We start from the raw sequence: 18,266 nt of genomic DNA, 5'->3' as shown, positions 1-18,266 counted from the left end.
TGTTTCAGCATAAACAGACTCTCTTCCACTCTCACTCCCCTGAGATTACGCTGAACAAATGTCAGTTCCCAGTTTTCTGCGCATTAGGATTGTGGAATGTTCTGTCATTCAGTGAGGAGTTAGCTAACCGATCGGGGGGAGTGGGCGAGGGAGGGGTGGTTCCTGTAACACTTCTTCAGTGTTGCTCAGACACTCCACTGATCTCCCGCCACACTGATTATATTGGATAACGTGGTGCAATAAATCTGTGCCCGATAGCAATTCTTTTTCCATGAAGTGTTTGCTAGATGGGTTCACCTTCTCTGATGGTCAGAGCCATAGAGTGCTACAGCACAGAAACAGCCATTTGGCCCATCAAGTCCATACTAGATGGGATGATTATGCAGTGAAAAGCTTGTTTTGCACCTTGTTCATACAGATCCCAGTCTTAGCTTCCACACCACCAGGTTCAGGAACATTTATCACCCCTCAATCATCAGACTCCTGAACCAGTGTGGATAATTTCACTCACCTCAACTCTGAACTGAGCCTAGGATCCCACACCACCAGGTTCAGGAACAGTTATTACCCCTCATCCATCAGGCTCCTGAACCGGTGTGGATAACTTCACTCACCTCAACTCCGAACTGAGCCTGGGGTCCCACACCACCAGGTTCAGGAACAGTTATCACCCTACAACCATCAGGCTCCTGAACCAGCGTGGATAATTTCACTCACCTCAACTCTGAACTGAGCCTAGGATCCCACACCACCAGGTTCAGGAACAGTTATTACCCCTCAACCATCAGGCTCCTGAACCAGCGTGGATAATTTCACTCACCTCAACTCTGAACTGAGCCTAGGATCCCACACCACCAGGTTCAGGAACAGTTATTACCCTACAACCATCAGACTCCTGAACCAGTGTGGATAATTTCACTCACCTCAACTCTGAACTGAGCCTAGGATCCCACACCACCAGGTTCAGGAACAGTTATTACCCCTCAACCATCAGGCTCCTGAACCAGTGTGGATAACTTCACTCACCTCAACTCTGAACTGAGCCTAGGGTCCCACACCACCAGGTTCAGGAACAGTTATCACCCTACAACCATCAGGCTCCTGAACCAGTGTGGATAACTATACTCACCTCAACTCCGAACTGAGCCTAGGGTCCCACACCACCAGGTTCAGGAACAGTTATTACCCTACAACCATCAGGCTCCTGAACCAGTGTGGATAACTTCACTCACCTCAACTCCGAACTGAGCTGAGGATCCCACACCACCAGGTTCAGGAACAGTTATCACCCTACAACCATCAGGCTCCTGAACCAGCATAGACAGCTTCACTCACCTCAATGCTGAACTGATTCCACAAACAATGGACTGGTTTTCAAGGACTCTACAACTCTCAGCATTATTTATTTATGAGTTATTCATTATTAATATTTGTTCTTCATTTACCAATTGAGATAGAGCGTAGAACAGGCCCTTCCAGCCCTTCGAGCCATGCTGGCCAGAAACCCCTTGAGTTAACCCTAGCCTAATCACGGGTCAATTTGCAATGACCCATTAGCCGAGCAGCAGTACATCTCTGAGCTTTGGAAACTGTAACACCCGGTCACGGGGAGAACGTACAAACTTCTTCCAGACAGTGGTGGGAATTGAACCTGCGTCGCAGGTACTGTGAAGCGTTGTGCTAACCGTTATACAACCGTGTAGCCCCACAGGAATGTAGAGTTCAATGTAATGCTTTACAGTCCCAGCACAGTCAGTACAGTTTGTCTTTTGCACACCGGTTCTTTGTCAGTCTTTGTAGTTTTTCATTGATTCTAACTCTTTGTTTTTACCAGGAACGCCCGCAGGAAAATGAATCTCAGGGGTGTATATGGTAATATATATGTACTTTGATAATGAATTTACTTTGATTCAGCAGTCTGGTGTAAAAGCCCAAATACAGACCATCGGATCTGGGGTATTCACCTTTCTGCAGTCCAGGTACAGGAGCAAATATCTTTGAAAAGAGAGGCTTCTCCCGAGCAGAGGTTCAATGTTGCTCCACTGCTGCCTGGCATCTAATCTTCTTCACTGTGAACCGTTGTCTAACCCGGAATCTATCTCCACCTGCACTGCTCCTTCTCAGTTGCTCTAACCCTTTGTTCTGATTCTGTTGCTGCTTTGCCCTGTTCCACCTTAATCATATGATCTCTATGAACAGGAGCAGTACTGATTTTTCATTGTATCTCTGCGTGTGTTGATAACAAAAAACAATTCTAATTCCAATATTCAGCACCTTATGCCTGTACTGGTTCTACAAATGTTGCCCAAACATCTCATCTTCTGTTCTTTCTTTTTATTTAATTTTTGAGCACTATTAGGCCATTTAGCCCATCTAGTCTGCTCCACCATCATCGTTATGTGCCTTGTTGTTGATCGTGGTCTTTCCATGACCGTGATTATTCTTGGCAAAGTTTTCTACAGAAGTGGTTTGCCGTTGCCTTCTTCTGGGCAGTGTCTTTACGAGACAGGTGACCCCAGTCATTATCGATACTCTTCAGAAATGGTCTGTCTCGTGTTAATGGTCGCATAATCAGGACTTGTGAAATGCATCATGTGACCCTGATCGGGGGCTAAGCAAGTGCTACACCTTGCCCAAGGGTGACCTGCAGGCTGGCGGAGGGAAGAAGTGCCTTTGGTAGAGATCTATCTCCACCCTGGCACCCATGATTCATTTTTGCTCTCAACCCCATTCTTCTTCCTTCTCCCCATGACGTTTGACACCCTGACCAATCAAGAATCTATTAGCCTCTGCTTTAAATATACTCAATGACTCGGCCTCCACAGCCGTCTATGGTAATAAATTCCACAGATTCACCACTCTGGCTAAAGAAATTCCTTCTAATCTCTGTTCTAAATGGATGTCCCTCTATTCTGAGGCTGTGCTTCCTGATCTTAGACCCCACACTATAGGAAACATCCTCTCCACATCCACTTCATCTAGGCCTTTCAATGTTCAACAGGTTTCAATGAGGTCACCCCTCATTCATCTGACCTCCAGTGAGAACAGGCCCAGAGCCATCAAATGCTCCTCATACATGAACCCTTTATTCTGCATTCTGTTATTGTTTTACCTTGTTCTACCTCAGTGCACTGTGTAATGATCCGATATGTATGGACAGTGTGCAGGACAAGCTTTTCACTGTCTCTCGGTACATGCGATGATAACATAACATAATAACAGAGGTTAATGCAACACTATTACAGCTCAGGGGTTCAAAGTTCAGAGTTCAATTCTGGCATCGTCTGGAAGAAAGTTTGCAGGTTCTTCCTACGGAATGCGTGCGTTTCCTCCGGGTGTCCAAACACCAGCCAGTCAGTAGTTAATTGGTCACTGTACATTGTCCGTTGACGAGGCTTGGGTTAAATCATTGGGTTGCTGAATGGTGTGGCTCGAAGGGCTGGAAGGGTCTGTTCCGCGCCTTAACTCTGAGTACAATGAAATAAGTAAAATATTCCAATTCTGATATTCAGCACATTTTACCTGTCTGGCTCTGAGAAGGCTCTCCGGACATCTCTTCTCCAGCTCTTTCCCATAAACCTGTCCGGTATTCCCATCGGCCACCTGCACCTTTCTCCTCGTCAGAGCCCCATACCTTCAGGTCAGTGTTGAATTCCATCTGGGAATTCCCACATTCGAGCAGTGCAGGATCCCAAATGGTCACTGGGTCCCGGTGCCCAGTCACCCCAGGTTTGATTCCTATTCGGAAGATCCTGTAAGCACAGACTGGATCTCCTGCTCAGAACTGTTGGGTTGAGGAAAAGTGGGAATTTTGGGAGCGCTGCTTGGCACTCTTCCTCAGGACTCAGTCAAGGTCAGGTTCAATATCACCAGCATAATATAGTGAAATTTGTTAACTTTGTGGCAGCAGTACAGTCCAATATATAATACCAGAAAATAACCTGAATTACAGTAAGTATATATACGGTGTATATAATAGTTAAATTAAATAAGTAATGCTAAAATAGAAATAAGAAGTAGTGACGTAGCATTCATTCATTAATTAGATGGCAGAAGGGAAGAAGGTGTTCCTGAAATGTTGAGTGTGTTGAAATATTCTCCTGGCTGTATGGGACTAACTGTACCACCACCCGCAGTAGAGATGATCATGGCCCATAAAGAAAGCTCAGACTGGCTGGAGAGCCCTTGCCCTGCCTCATCGTGGGTGGGGGTGGGGGTCCCACGTGGAACAGCTTTGCATCTTTTCTGACCGTGAATCGATTGGCTGTTTTGCAGGCATCCAAGTGTTGAAGTCCGCCTCGCATTATTGGCCCTTGGGTCACGTGGAGGGATTGAACGAGCTCTGCGACGTCAATGGAAGCCAAACAGGTTACGTCAGCGCTAGCAAATGATGATGTTCACGTCTGTGTGTATACCAGCTGGTTCCCCCCTCCATGTTGTACTTCTATTCATTGTGATACAACGCGGAGCAGGGCCTTCCATCCCAACAAACCGCACTGACCAGCAACCTATTTAACCCCAGCCTAGTCACAGGACCATTCACAATGACCAATTAACCTACTACTCAATGCATCTTTGGACTGTGGGGGAAACCGGAACATCCAGAGAAAACTCACACACTCCTTGGGGAGGACGTACAGACTCCTTACAAAATTGAAATCCGAACTCCAATGCCTCAAGCTTTGATTGGGTGGAGCTAACTGCTAAGCCACCAGGCCGTTCCATGGAATACCAGCGAATGAGAGGCAGGCCTTATAGAGATGTCTAAAATCTTTGAGGGCTTGACACGGTTGGGGAATCAAGAACCAGAGAGCACAGGTTTCAGGTGAGAGGGGAGAGGTTTAATAGGAGACTGAGGGGTAACTTTTTCACCTAGAGGGTGGTGAGTATATGGAACGAGCTGGCAGTGAAAGTGGTTGAGGCAGGTACATTAACAACCTTTAAATGACATTTGGACAGATAGATGGATAGGAAAGGTTTAGATCAGAGGTTGCCAACCTTTTTTATGCCACGGACCTGCTGTGACTGTGATCAAAGTCACGGGGAGGCTCTGAAGTTGATGATATCAGCCATTGTTCTCTGCATTTTAAACTCAATCTGCAATTCACATTTGGATCTGAAAACTGGTTGCTGTTGAAATCAATGTTACCTCTATTCCATAACAACACAATATGCCCTAACAGACCAAAACCATTAAGCAATGGGAAGTTGGGAACACCTGATTTAGAAGGATGTGGGGAAAATGGGCATTTTGATCAGCGTGGACCAGAGGAAGTTGTTGAGGGAGGTACATTTATCATCAGCATCATCATCATGTGCCATGTTGTATTGTCGTGGGTGATCGTGGTCTTTCTGTGACCATGATTGTTCTTGGCAAATGTTTCTACAGAAGTGGTTTGCTATTGCCTTCTTCTGGGCAGTGTCTTTACAAGATGGGTGACCCCCAGCCATTACCAATATTCTTCAGAGATTGTCTGCCTGGTGTCAGTGATCACATAACCAGGACTTGTGATCTGCACCGGCTGCTCATACGACCATCCACCACCTGCCCCCACACGTGACCCTGATTGGGGGGGGGGGAGCTACATTTTGCCCAAGGGTGACCCATGGACTAGCGGAGGGAAGGAGCATCTCACACCTCCTTTGGTGGAGATGTACCTCCAATCCACCAGTCTGATGCTAACAAACTTTAAAAGGCAATTGGACAGGTATATGGACAAGAAATGTTTCGAGCAGGGGGTTCCCCAACCTGGCATCCACAGAGCCCTCAGTTAATGGCATAAAAAAGGTTGGGAAGCCCTGGTTTAGAGGGATAGGGGACCAGGTCCGATAGGCATCTTCATTAGCATGGCCCAACTGGGCCGAATGGCCTGTAAGTCTCTATGTTATTGCCATGAATGTCAGACATGGGCTAGCACATTAGTGTAATGTTACTACAACGCTAGCGACCCGGGTCCAATTCCCTTCGCTGCTTGTAAGGAGCTTGTACCTTCTCCCCGTGATCCTCAAGTTTCCTCCGGGTGCTCTGGTTTCCTCCCACAGTCCAACAATGTTGGGGTTAGTAGGTTGACTGGACACACGGATGTAATGAGATGGTGTGGGCTCCAAAAGGGCCTGTTAACATGTATTTCTACAGAAGAAACAGAACTAACTGCGCTGACCATCTTGGTTAGCATAGACCAGTTGGGCAGAAGGGCCTGGCTCTGAGCGTTATGACTCTAAACCTTCCTGGAAAGTTTGCAGATATTAGACAGTAGGAGACTTACCTTTTGCACGCATTTTTTTGAGCTGCACACGCTCTAGTGAGAATGAGGATGTTAGCAGTAGAATAGTTCTACTCAAGAGAGTCCTCCCAGAGGACCACCACCTTGTGGCTGGAGGCTTGCGTGCCTCAGTGACCCAGAGAGCTGTGTCGGCTGGAGTCAGGGCTTTATGCTTTGGCTCTTGGTAGGGTCACCCATGCCAGACAGGTCAAAGGGTAGAGGTCAGACTAAAAGAGGTCCACAAGTCCTCCAGGTTTGGGGGTTCAGCTTAGGGCTAACAACCTTGACTGGTAAAACAAAACTGTTATGGAAACAGCAATGAAGAATCCTTCTACATCAGAAAGGCCCAAAACCATTAAAGATGGAGGAACTTCATTGCTGCCCTAAATGCCAGCAGTGTAACAGGCTGTATCGATTGATTGATCAACTCTAGATTGTACAGGGTAGTCCATGGTCCAATGGGCAGAAATAACGTGGTGAAGTTTGAACATGCCCGGTGTCTCTGGTGGTTAGTAACTGCGCGGTAATGTTTGAACGTGTCTCCGTCCACGACACGCTGACTGATGGGGTGACAGTCAGTAACTGCACAGTGACGTTTGGGTTTGGGTCTGTCTGTGTCCACGACACGCTGACTGGTGGGGTGACAGTCAGTAACTGCACAGTGATGTTTGGGTTTGGGTCTGTCTGTGTCCACGACACACTGACTGGTGGGGTGACAGTCAGTAACTGCACAGTGATGTTTGGGTTTGGGTCTGTCTGTGTCCACGACACATGACACGGTGGGGTGACAGTCGGTAACTGCACCGCGATGTCTGGGTGTGTCTGTGTCCACAACACACTGATCTCTGCCTGATTTGTGTTTCTCCTTTTCTCTCTGACAGTTCTCCGATCTCACCGTTTCACTGTGCTCCCCTCCTATAACTCTTCCTTTCTTTACACCATTGACTCTGCCTTCTCTAACCTGTCGCCAGTTGTAGGTGAGAATCTTCTCTCTGTCCTCATTTTCCATTTGTGTGTGTGGAGCAGAGGCGGTGTTTATGACTTGTAACCTTTGGAAAATTGTAAATGAGCCTGAGATAAAGATGATGGATCATTAATTCGGGTGTGGTAAATCAGCCAATAAATGTCTCATAAAGACAAGCGATTCTGCAGATGCTGGAAATCCAGAGCAACACACATAAAATGCTGCAGGAACTCTGCAGCTAAGGCAACATCTATGAAGTGGAATAAATATCTCATAACCCTTAAAATGCAGATGATATCTTGCTGTTCCAAACTGATGGCATGAACATTTATATTCTCTAACTTCCAGTTATTTCTCTCCCCTCTCCTTGCTCTCTTTTTCCATCCCCCATTCTGGTTCCCCTCTCACCCCTTCTCTTCCCCTCACCTGCCCATTACCTCCCACTGGTGCCCCTCCTTCCTTCCCTTTCGCCCATCGTCCACTCTCCTCTCCTATCAGTTTCCTTCTTCTCCAACTCTTTACCTTTTCACGGAGTGGTAGGGTGGAGATAGATCTCTACCAAAGGAGATGTATGGTGCTGGTTCCCTCCGCTGGCCTGCAGGTCACCCTTGGGCAAGGTGTAGCACCTGCTTAGCCTTTTCCCCACCCCAGCCCACTGCCTGATCAGGGTCACATGAGGCCATGGGAGCAGGTGGTGGATGGTCGTATGAGCAGCCGGTGCAGATCACAAGTCCTGTTTACGCAACCACTGTCACCAGGCAGACAATCTCTGAAGAGTATTGATAATGGCTGGGGTCACCCGTCTTGTAAAGACACTGCCCAGAAGAAGGCAATGGCAAACCACTTCTGTGGAAAAATTGCCAAGAACAATCACCCTGGAAAGACCATGATTGCCCATGTTGTACAACATGGCACGTAATGAATCAACCTTTTTCACCTTATCCCCTCTTCCCCCAGCCACCCACCTTCCCCCTCACCTAACACCTTCCAGTTTATCCTCCTTCTCCTCGCCCACCTCCTTATTCTGGCACCTTCCCCCTTCCTTTCCAGTCCTGATGAAGGGTCCCGGCCTGAAACGTTGACTGTTTATTCATCTCCATAGACGCTGCCTGGACAGGAATGGAAGGGGAAAGAGGCCAGAATGTGAAGGTGGGGGGGGCGGGGGGGGGAGTACAAGCTGGCAGGTGATGCAGTATGTGAGACTGGGTGAGGGGAAAGTTAGGTAGGTGAGGGAGGTGGTAATGAAATAAAAAGCTGGGAGGTGATTGGTGGAAATTGTAAAGGGGCTGAAGAAGAAGGAATCTAATAGGACAGGAGGGATGGACCATGGAGTTCCTCCAGCATTTTGTGTGTGCTGCTCTGGATTTCCAGCATCTACAGGACCTCGTGTTTATAAGTAACTGCTTGTTTTGTGTTTTTTTGTGCTGACCTTTGTCCAAGACTTTTTCTGGGGTTTGGTTCTGAGTTCCTGGTTTCTCAGGGTGTGGATTTACAAGCTCCACTGGTATTGGGGTATGTGTCGCAGACCAGCTCGGAATGTGATTATTGGATGGAATTTATGAGCGGGGGGGGTTGGGGGGAGGGTGTGTGGAAAGTAAGTCTCTCTTCACCAGATCTGGGAAGTCCTTCTGGAGGATGTCATAGCAACGGCCTCTGAAGGGTGTACTCGTGGTTGTGGAGGAGGGAACGTCTCCCGGGATCAGGGGTAAGGTTGGGTGTGGGCTCCCCCGTTCCTGGGGAGTCTTGCGCACTTGTGTGGAGAGCGTCAGGTTGGCACAGACCTCGGGTTCTTGCTCCTGACTGGGTCGTCAACATGTGACTTTGCCATCAGAGTCCCTGTGTCGGTCTACTTTCCAACGGCCAGTATGGGGAAACTAGGTGTGTGATAGGCAAAAGGGCTGGCATGGATGACATGGGCCAAAGGGCCTGTTTCTGTGATGTTTGTTCAACTTTGCGACCTGATTGGTGAATTTATGAATGCGCCAGGTAACCCTTCTCCCATCTCCAGTGCCTTCCGTCCGTTAAACTAAACCTTGTCATCCCCTCCATCCCCCTGGGGCCATGCTGGGAAGCCGCTGGTGGCCCCTGCGCTCTGACTCACTGCTGCCCGCTCTGTCCTGCAGACGTGGTGGAGGGCGTGGTGAACAAGGGGATCTATCTGAATGGAAACGCTGGCGCCACCCTCCTGCACTTTGGGAGCTCCAAGAATTCGTGCATCAGTGACCTGGAGCAATGCGGAGAGGCAGGTTAGTTCCACCGCGGGCCGCTTAATTCCAGAGCAAGCAGTCCAACCCCCCCCAGTGAAGATGTCCTTTCCCCACACCCCAGCCGCGGCGTCCCAGACGGCTGAGTGGTAGCAAGGTCCCACCTGCAGGAAAGCTACCACTATGATTAAAGAAGCACAGAGAAAATTCACAAGGATGTTGCTGGGAAGTGAGGGCTGTCTTTTCCAGAGGCGTTCCGGTGGGAATTAGCATTCCGAAGGGAGCTAGTTTGATAATGGTTCACGGAAGAGATTGGCAGGTACGTGCGAAGGGAGAGAAGCACGGAGAATGGGCTTGTATTGAGTCTAGAGTATGAGTTGAGACCACTGGCCTGGTTCTATGCCAACTCCATTACTATGCACATCTTTCTGAGTTAAACCACATAGTCTGCTCCCAGTGCAGTATTCACTTGGTGAGGCCAAATTTGGAGCATTGGCTGCAGTTCTGGTCACATACCATTAGGAAAAGTATTGGTAAGTTTGAAAGAGGGCAGAGAAAATTTACAAGGATGTTGCTGGGACTTGAGGACCTGAATTATAGGGAAAGATTGAGTAGGTTAGGACTTTATTCCTGAAGTCCTTATATAGAGGGACCTCCATCTAGAACAGAGATGAGTGAGCAATTTCTTCAGCCAGAGGGTGGTGAATCTGTGGAATTCATTGCCATAGGTGGCTGTGGAGGCCATTTCAATGGATGAATTTAAGGCAGAAGTTGATAGTTTCTTGTTTAGTCAGGGCATGAAAGGTTATCAGGAGAAGGTAGGAGATTCGAGCTGAGAGGGAAAAATGGATCAGCCATGATGAAATGGTGGAGCAGACTTGATGGGCTGAATGGCCTAATTCTGCTGCTATGTCTAATGATCTTATTCCCTGGAGTGTAGGAGAATGAGGGGAGATATGATAGAGGTATACAGATTATGAGTGGTACAGACAGGAAAAATACAGGCCTTTTCCTCTCTGGATGGGTGAGACTACAACCAGAGGGTGAAAGGTGAAATGTTTAAGGGGAACGAGGGGAAATGTCTTCACTCAGAGGGTGGTGAGAGTGTGGGACGAGCTGCCAGTGCAAGTGGTGCATGTGGGTTTGACTGCAACATTGAAGAGAAGTTTGGATAGGTACGTGGATGGGAGGGGTGTGGTGACCTATGTTCCCGGTTCACGTCAATGGGAGTAGGCAGAATAACAGGCATGGACTAGAAGGGCCGAAGGGCCTGTCCCTATGCTGTAGTGCTCTGTCACTCTAGGACTAGTGACAGATGACCCTTCGCTATCATTGGTTGTTTGGTTTCTATTTGTCTTTCATCGACAACTCTGGGAAATGGGTTATCGAACCGTTGACCTTGACCTAGTTTCAGACTTGCCCTTTGACCCCACCCACGCCGCCCCTCAGAACGCATTCCCCTCCGGCCCACGGATGTCGGCGGAAGCGTCTGGGATTCCCGGGTGCAGTTAATGTCGCTCTTTCCGCAGGCGTCAGCTTTTCCTTCTTCTGGAAGAACCTAGACAAACAATCTGGCGCCAGCATGCCATCGGGCGGGAAGCTGATGTCAAACCGGTTCTCCGTCTACGCCAGTGTCAACAATGGCTTCATCGAATTCTACACCCGCAAAACCTCGCGCTCGTGGAAAGCCTCAATAAGCCCACCAGGTGAGCCCGCCTTCGAAACATTTCCCACTAGCTGCCCGTGAATCAGAATAGAGTTTATTGTCCCTGGTGCACAACATGACATTTGCTGTTTCGTGAGCAGGAGTGTACAGAAAGAAATTCGATTTATCTCATTACAATTATAAAGTGTAAAAAAGAAATAATGAGGCAGTGTTTATGGGTTTCACTGTCTGTTCGGAAATCTGATGACACAGGGGAAGAAACTGCTCCAGAATCATTGAGTGTGTGTCTTCAGGCTCCTGTACCTCCTCCCTGATGGTGGCAATGAGAAGAGGGCATGTCCTGGGTGGTGGGGGTCCTTAATGATGGATGCCGCCTCCTTGAGGCATCGCCTATTGAAGACGTCCTGGGTGGTGGGGAGGTTAGTGTCCATGGTGGAGCTGACTGAGTTTACAAATTTCTGCAGCTTTTTCCAGTCCCGTGCAGTGGCCCCTCCATAACATGCATCTATTTAGAAGGCTCTCTACGGTACATGTGTAGAAATTTGTGAGTCTTTGGTGACGTACACATCTGGAGATGCTCTCTGCCTCCTCTGCACTCTGGGTAATTAGAGCCAGGGGTCCACCATTCACTCACTAAAGTGAGGTAGTGTTCATGGGTTCAACGCCCATTCAGAAATCGGATGGAGGAGGGGAAGAAGCTGTTCCTGAAACATTGAGTGTGTGTCGTCAGGCTCCTGTACCTCCTCCCTGATCGAAGCAATGGGAAGAGGGCATGTCCTGGGTGAAGGGGGTCCTTAGTGATGGATGCTGCCTTTTTGTGGCATCGCCTTTTGAAGATGTCTTCAGTGGTGGGGAGGCTATTGTCCACGACGGAGCTGCCTGAGTCTACAACTTTCTGCAGCTTTTTCCGATCCTGTGATGAAACGAACCCTCAAGCTTTAAAGCATTGGGCAGCTGGTGTTTTGCCTGAATCCACCCCATGGGTTGGGGGCATCTGTCCCCACCTGCCGGTGCTGCCCTCCAGTGTTCACTCCATGGAAGATAAATCGGATTGTGTTTGTCTGCGGACTGCTGCGGGCTTATTCTTGCTGACAACATTCAGGCACCATCAATCTACAGAATGTGACACTCAAGGACTTGGGTTACATTATATTTTATTGTGTGACTGTATAATTACTGTTACCTTATATGTGTTGTGTGTGCCTTGTGCTGTGTTTGACTGTTGGTGTTGTGTTTTGTGACTTGGCTCTGAATAGAAATGGTTTTGTGGCCAAGTTTGTGGATGATTCGAAGATAAGTGGAGGAGCAGGTAGCTTTGAGGAAGTAGAGAGGCTACAGAAGGACTTAGACAGATTAGGAGAATTGGCTAAGAAGTGACAGACAGTGGCTTTGGTACAAGGAATAAAAGCGTGGACTATTTTCTAAATGGAGAGAAAATTCAAATTCTGAGGTGCAAAGGGACTTGGGAGTCCTTGTGCAGGTTGAGTTTGTCGTGAGCAAAGCAATGTTAGCATCTATTTCAAAAGGACTCAAATGTAAAAGCAAGAATGTAACGCTGAGGCTTTATAAACCGCTGGTCAGGGCTAAGAAAAGACGTGCTGACATTGAACAGTGTTTAAAGGAGGTTCATGAAAATGATTCCAGATTGAAAGGCTTGTCATGGGGGGAGCATTTGATGGCTCTGGCCTGTCCTCACTGGAATTCCGAAGAATGGGGTAGGGGTGGGGGGGGGGAGAATCTCATTGAAGTCTATCGAATGTTGAAAGGACTTTAGGACAGAGATGAGGGGGAATTTCTTTAGCCAGAAAGTGTTGAATCTGTGGAATTTGTTGCCACAGGTGGCTGTGGATGCCACGTCATTGGGTATATTTAAGACTGAGGTTGATAAGTTTTTGTTTAGTCAGGGCATGAAGAGGCACGAGGAGAAGGCAGGAAATTGAGGCTGAGAGGGAAATGGATCAGCCATGATGAAATGGTGGAGCAGACTCGATGGGCCAAATGGCCTAAACCTACTCCTATATCTCATAGTAATACTGTTTTGTTTGGCTGTAGTCACATATGGTTGAATGACAATTGAACTTGAACAACGTCTGAACTCCTGCTGAGACCATTCAGAATGTTGGGGTCATTGAGGTGACCCCTTTCAAGGACTGGGTGGGTTGTATGCTTACAGTTGTCTCCTTGGAACGGTGAGGTTTGGAGAACTGAATTACGACATTCGCCTGTGTTTGCCCCAGTGAAAATGGAGGTGTTGACCGAATATCTGTCACTGGGATGAAAGATTCTTTCTGTCTCCCCTATCTATACCTCTAGTTATTTTATAAACTTCTCTCAACTTGTCTCTCAGTCTTCCAATGACAAATTCCACAGATTCACCTTCCTCTGGCTAAAGAAATTCCTTCTTGTCTCTGTTCTAAATGGACAACCCTCTATTCTGAGGCTGTGTCCTCTGGTCTTAGATTCCCCCCCTACTGTAGGAAACATCCTTTCCACATCCTCTCTATCAAGGCCTTTCAACCTTCGATAGGTTTCAATGAGATCTCGCCCTCATTTTCCTGAATTCCATTCAGTACATGCCCAGAGCCATCAAACACTTCTTATATGTTAGACTGTAAGACCATAAGACATAGGAGCAGAATTAGGCCATTCAGCCCATTGAGTCTGTTTTGCCATTCCATCATGGCTGATCCTGGAACCAATCAACCCCTTATACCTGCCTTCTCAGGTATATGTTTCCTGATGCCCTGATTGATCAGTAAATGATCAACTTCCACCCACTGACTTGGCCTCCACCGCTGTCAGGCAGAGCTTTCCACCGATTCACTACTCTCTGGCTAAAAAAAATCTCCTTACCTCTGTTCCAATTGGTTGCCCCTCAATTTTGAGGCTGCTCCCTCTAGTTCTGGATACCCCCACCACCCTCTCCACATCTACCCTACCTAGTCATTTTTACGTTTGTTATGTTTCAATGTAGATTCCCCCCACACCCCCCGCATTCACCTGAATTCCAGTCATGTTAACCCTTTCATTCCCGTAATCATTCTTGGATGGCACCCGGATGTTCTCTCCACTATCCTGATGAAGGCTCTCGCCTCGAAAAGTTGGCTCTTTCTTCCTCCATAGTCGCTGCCCGGCCTGCTGAGCTCCCTCAGCATTTTGTGTGCGTTGCTCTGGATTTCCAGCATCTGCACGATCTCTTGTGATCTCTCTCCTGTGCTCGGAGGAAGTGGGGTGGGGAGTGCCAGGGCGTAGCTGGGGATCATCAGCTCCCACGTTCAACTGTGCAGAGCCCCGCACTCTCAGCCTTCGAGAGTGAGTACAACAGTCATCTCGTTGAGTGGCGCACATCGGAGAATTCTGCCTTAAAATTGGAGCTGGCTGTTGTTAATCTGCAGCGTGGAATATCACCTTCTTGCCAGTAAATAAATGTTCCCACTCTGGCCTCTGACCTCTTCTCCTCACCTGCCAAATCACATCCCCCGGGTCCCCTCCTCCTTCCCATTTTCCTATGGTCCACTCTCCTCTCCTACCAGATTCTTCCTCTCTAGCCCTTTACCTTTCTTACCCACTTGGCTTCACCTATCACCTTCCAGCCACCCTCCTTCCCCCCACACCCACCTTTTTATTCAGGCACCTTCCCCCTTCCTTTCCAGTCCTGTTGAGGGTCTCGGCCCAAAACCTCAACTGTTCATTCAGTTCCATCGATGGTGCCTGACCTGCTGAGTTCCTCCGGCATTTTGTCTGTTGCTGTGGACTTCAAAGATTCAAAGAACCTACATTTATTACCAAAGATTGTATAAATCATTCAACGTGAGGTCTGTCTGCTTACAGGCAGCCCACAAAGCCACAAACCCAAAAGAACCCAATCTTTAAAAAAGTGAAAGAGCAACAGCAAATTCGCAGAGAGAGAAAAACACACTCACACACTCACTCACTCACAAACACACACAGACACAGTCACTCACTCACACACACATACAGACACAGACACACACATTCACTCACACACACACACACAGACACAGTCACTCACTCACACACACACACACACACACACACACACACACACACACACACACACACACACACACACACACACACACACACACACACACACACACACACACACACACACACACACACACACACACACACACACACACACACGACAAATTATAGAAGTGAGCATCAGCATTCTAAACCAGACTGAGTCCATAGACCTGAATCCCTGGAGCAGCCAGAGTAGGCCCAAAGCCTCAGTCTCAAGTTCATCATATCAGTGGGGTAGTTTCTAGTGTGTTTTTATCACCCTGTTTGAAGATACTCTGTCTTCCCCTGGGGCCATTGCCAACTGACGCCATGTCCGTCACATGACCACCCCCACCGGCCGTAAATCCCCTCTCTAAAAACCAAATATTAGTATCCAGATCCTTGTATTGTCCAGAAATTTGGCTGAGTTTTTGTGTGTTCAAGTCCTGATGAATGGGTCCTGCTGGGGATGTGGAATTTTTATAGTTACAAGTCAGGGGAAGCAGCTATTTGAGGAAAAGAAATTCTATTAATGCAACTTCAAAGCCAGCTGTAAAGGATATTGGCTTTGGAATTCCTTGCTGAGTCCCTGCGGCTGGGTTATGTTGCAACAACCATGCACACCTTTTCTTAGTATTTTCTGAACATGTCACAGGGCAGTATTTCATCTATTCAACATTTATTTCAGAAATGTGCGTATCTTCAGACATTTTTAAAAATGCATTGAGCGGAGTCTGTACGCACGCGCACATTTTCTGTATACAGTGGATTCTGGTTAATTGGGACACATCAGGACCAGTATATTTTGGCCCAATTAAGCGGCTGCCCCAATTAACTGAAATTTTGTGGAAATAGTTAAAAAGGTATAAAAAAAAGCCAAACTGAGCAACGTTATGTATTTAAACAAAATACAGAACAAATTGGAACATTACCAATACTACCGCAGTACCATAAAACTTTGTGTTAGTTCCTGATACTTATCAACAGAGGAATTAATCCGAGTCACGTTCTTTTGACTGTAAATGAACAAAATCAGCGCAGACACCTACTGCAGATAATGGACTGCCTTCATAAAATGTTGTCGATGATTGCATCGTCCAAATCGTCATTTTCTTCGTACCCTCCGAGACGTTTGTCATTACCTTCAAACACTTAATGGTTCCTAACTTGCTGAAGTAGTGAGATAGTTTCATTTTCAATCCCAGCAGTTTCTGGCACCTCCAAGCCTAAATGCTTGAAACCGCGGTGACCAAATCAGTTCTGAGTTGTCTCACTGCTTATTTATCGCCAACCATCAGCGACAAAAATCACTGCAACTTTTGAAGACAAACTCACATGCAACTGACACTATTTAAAAAGTGTCTGGAAGCCCGGTGTAGTGTCTGTAATGACCGTGCAAGTGCACGCGACTGATACTAGTTCGAAACTGTTAGGCAACAGTCTTCTGTCCCAGTTAAGCAGCAGAGCGTCCCAAATAAGTGGGGGGCAATAACAGCTATTTTCTGAGTTAGTTTTTGTTCTTTAAGAGTTATCTCAAATAAGCGTCTGGCCTGATGAACCCATGCCTCAAATATCTGGAATCCAATGTTTGCATGTGCGTGTATATCTCTTCATGTGTCATAGACACAAGAAAATCTGCAGATGCTGGAAATCTAGAGCTGGAGGGACTCAGCAGGTCGGGCAGCAACTATGGAGAGGAATAAACAGTCAACGTTTTGGGCCGAGACCCTTCTTCAGGGAAGATGTCAGAATAAAAAGGTGGGGGGGAGGGGAAGGGGGCCAGCTGGAAGGTCATAGGTGAAGCCAGGTGGGTGAGAGAGGTCAAGGACTGGAGAAGGAGGAATCTAATAGGAGAGACGAGTGGAGAAAGGGGAGGGGACCGAGGGGGAAGTAATAGACAAGTGAGAAGAAGTAAAAGGTCAGAGTAGGGAATGGGAGGGAGGAAATTGATATTCATGCCATCAGGTTGGAGGCTAACCAATATAAGGTGTTGCTCCTCCACCCTACAACATCAATGCTCAGTGAGGGTGGGGGGTATCTGTGACCCCTGGCCTTGAGTCACTGTGTGTGGGCTCTTCCTCTGTCTTCAGGCACTGAATGGACGCACATTCTCTTCACCTGGAGCCCGGTGGGTGGTCTCAAGGTCTACGTCAACGGTACGTTCAGCACCAACGACACCTACGGCAAGGAGTCGGCGGACAGCGGCAACCAGCACGCCAACCTGGTGACGAGCACGCAGAAGGTGCACTCCTACGGCCACTACGTGACCGGCTCTTTCGACGAGTTTGTCATTTGGGAGCGGGCTCTCTCCCCGCTGGAGATTCAGCTGTACTTTAACGCGACTATAGGTAAACACAATCCCCTTTGTTTATACCGGGGGGGGGGTCAGTCTCTCGGTGCCTGCGCAGTTTGGGACAGACGTGACCGTGCTTTCGAAGTCAGGTGCTGTAACAACGCAAGGTTTTTGCAATGTGTGTTCTTCTCAAGGGCGAGCGATTCAGGAAATTGGCTGCTTCTGTGTCTGGTTAAGATTCTATTTACTTATTGGGATACAACACAGGACAGACCCTTCTGCTCCTTCGAGCAACCCCCCGATTTAACCCCAGCCCAATCACGGGGCAACTTACAATGACCAATTAACCTACTAACTGGTACGCCTTTGGATTGTGGGAGGAAATCAGAGCCCCCGGAGGAAACCCACGCATTCCACACGGAGAACTTGACAGAGGACACTGCAATTGAACTGAACTCTGACTGTAATAGTGTCCCACGACCGTGACCTCTAGCTCTCAGGTACAATTTGAGTGAGCGTGCGTGTGTCTGGGATGTCCGGACTGTCTTACACAGAGAGGTTAGAGAGACTGGGCTTGTACTCGCTGGAATTAAGGAGATTGAGAGGGGATCTGATTGAAACATATAAGATTATTAATGGATTGGACAAGATAGAGGCAGGAAATATGTTCCAGATGCTGGGAGAGTCCAGTACCAGAGGGCATGGTTTGAGAATAATGGGTAGGTCATTTAGGACAGAGTTAAGGAAAAACTTCTTCTCCCAGAGAGTTGTGGGGGTCTGGAATGCACTGCCTCGGAAGGCAGTGGAGCCCAATTCTCTGGATGCTTTCAAGAAGGAGCTAGATAGG

The 18,266-nt window shown here is 47.8% G+C and overlaps 1 protein-coding gene across 1 annotated transcript in view; it reads left to right on the top strand.

The window, feature by feature from the left end:
- The window catches only part of adgrd1 (adhesion G protein-coupled receptor D1), a 145,623-nt gene that overhangs the window by 34,920 nt on the left and 92,437 nt on the right, over positions 1–18,266 (top strand). Inside the window, exons 2-6 of the mRNA XM_073050279.1 lie at positions 4,276–4,368; positions 7,145–7,240; positions 9,351–9,473; positions 10,961–11,137; positions 17,217–17,474. Of these exons, the coding sequence (XP_072906380.1) occupies positions 4,276–4,368; positions 7,145–7,240; positions 9,351–9,473; positions 10,961–11,137; positions 17,217–17,474 (747 nt within the window). The remainder of the gene's footprint in view (positions 1–4,275; positions 4,369–7,144; positions 7,241–9,350; positions 9,474–10,960; positions 11,138–17,216; positions 17,475–18,266) is intronic.

The sequence above is a fragment of the Hemitrygon akajei genome, chromosome 7 (genome assembly GCF_048418815.1).
Source record: "Hemitrygon akajei chromosome 7, sHemAka1.3, whole genome shotgun sequence".
NCBI classification, from domain to species: Eukaryota; Metazoa; Chordata; class Chondrichthyes; order Myliobatiformes; family Dasyatidae; genus Hemitrygon; species Hemitrygon akajei.
The sequence above is the reverse complement of the archived record's forward strand: the minus strand, read 5'-3'. Positions and strand labels throughout refer to the sequence as shown.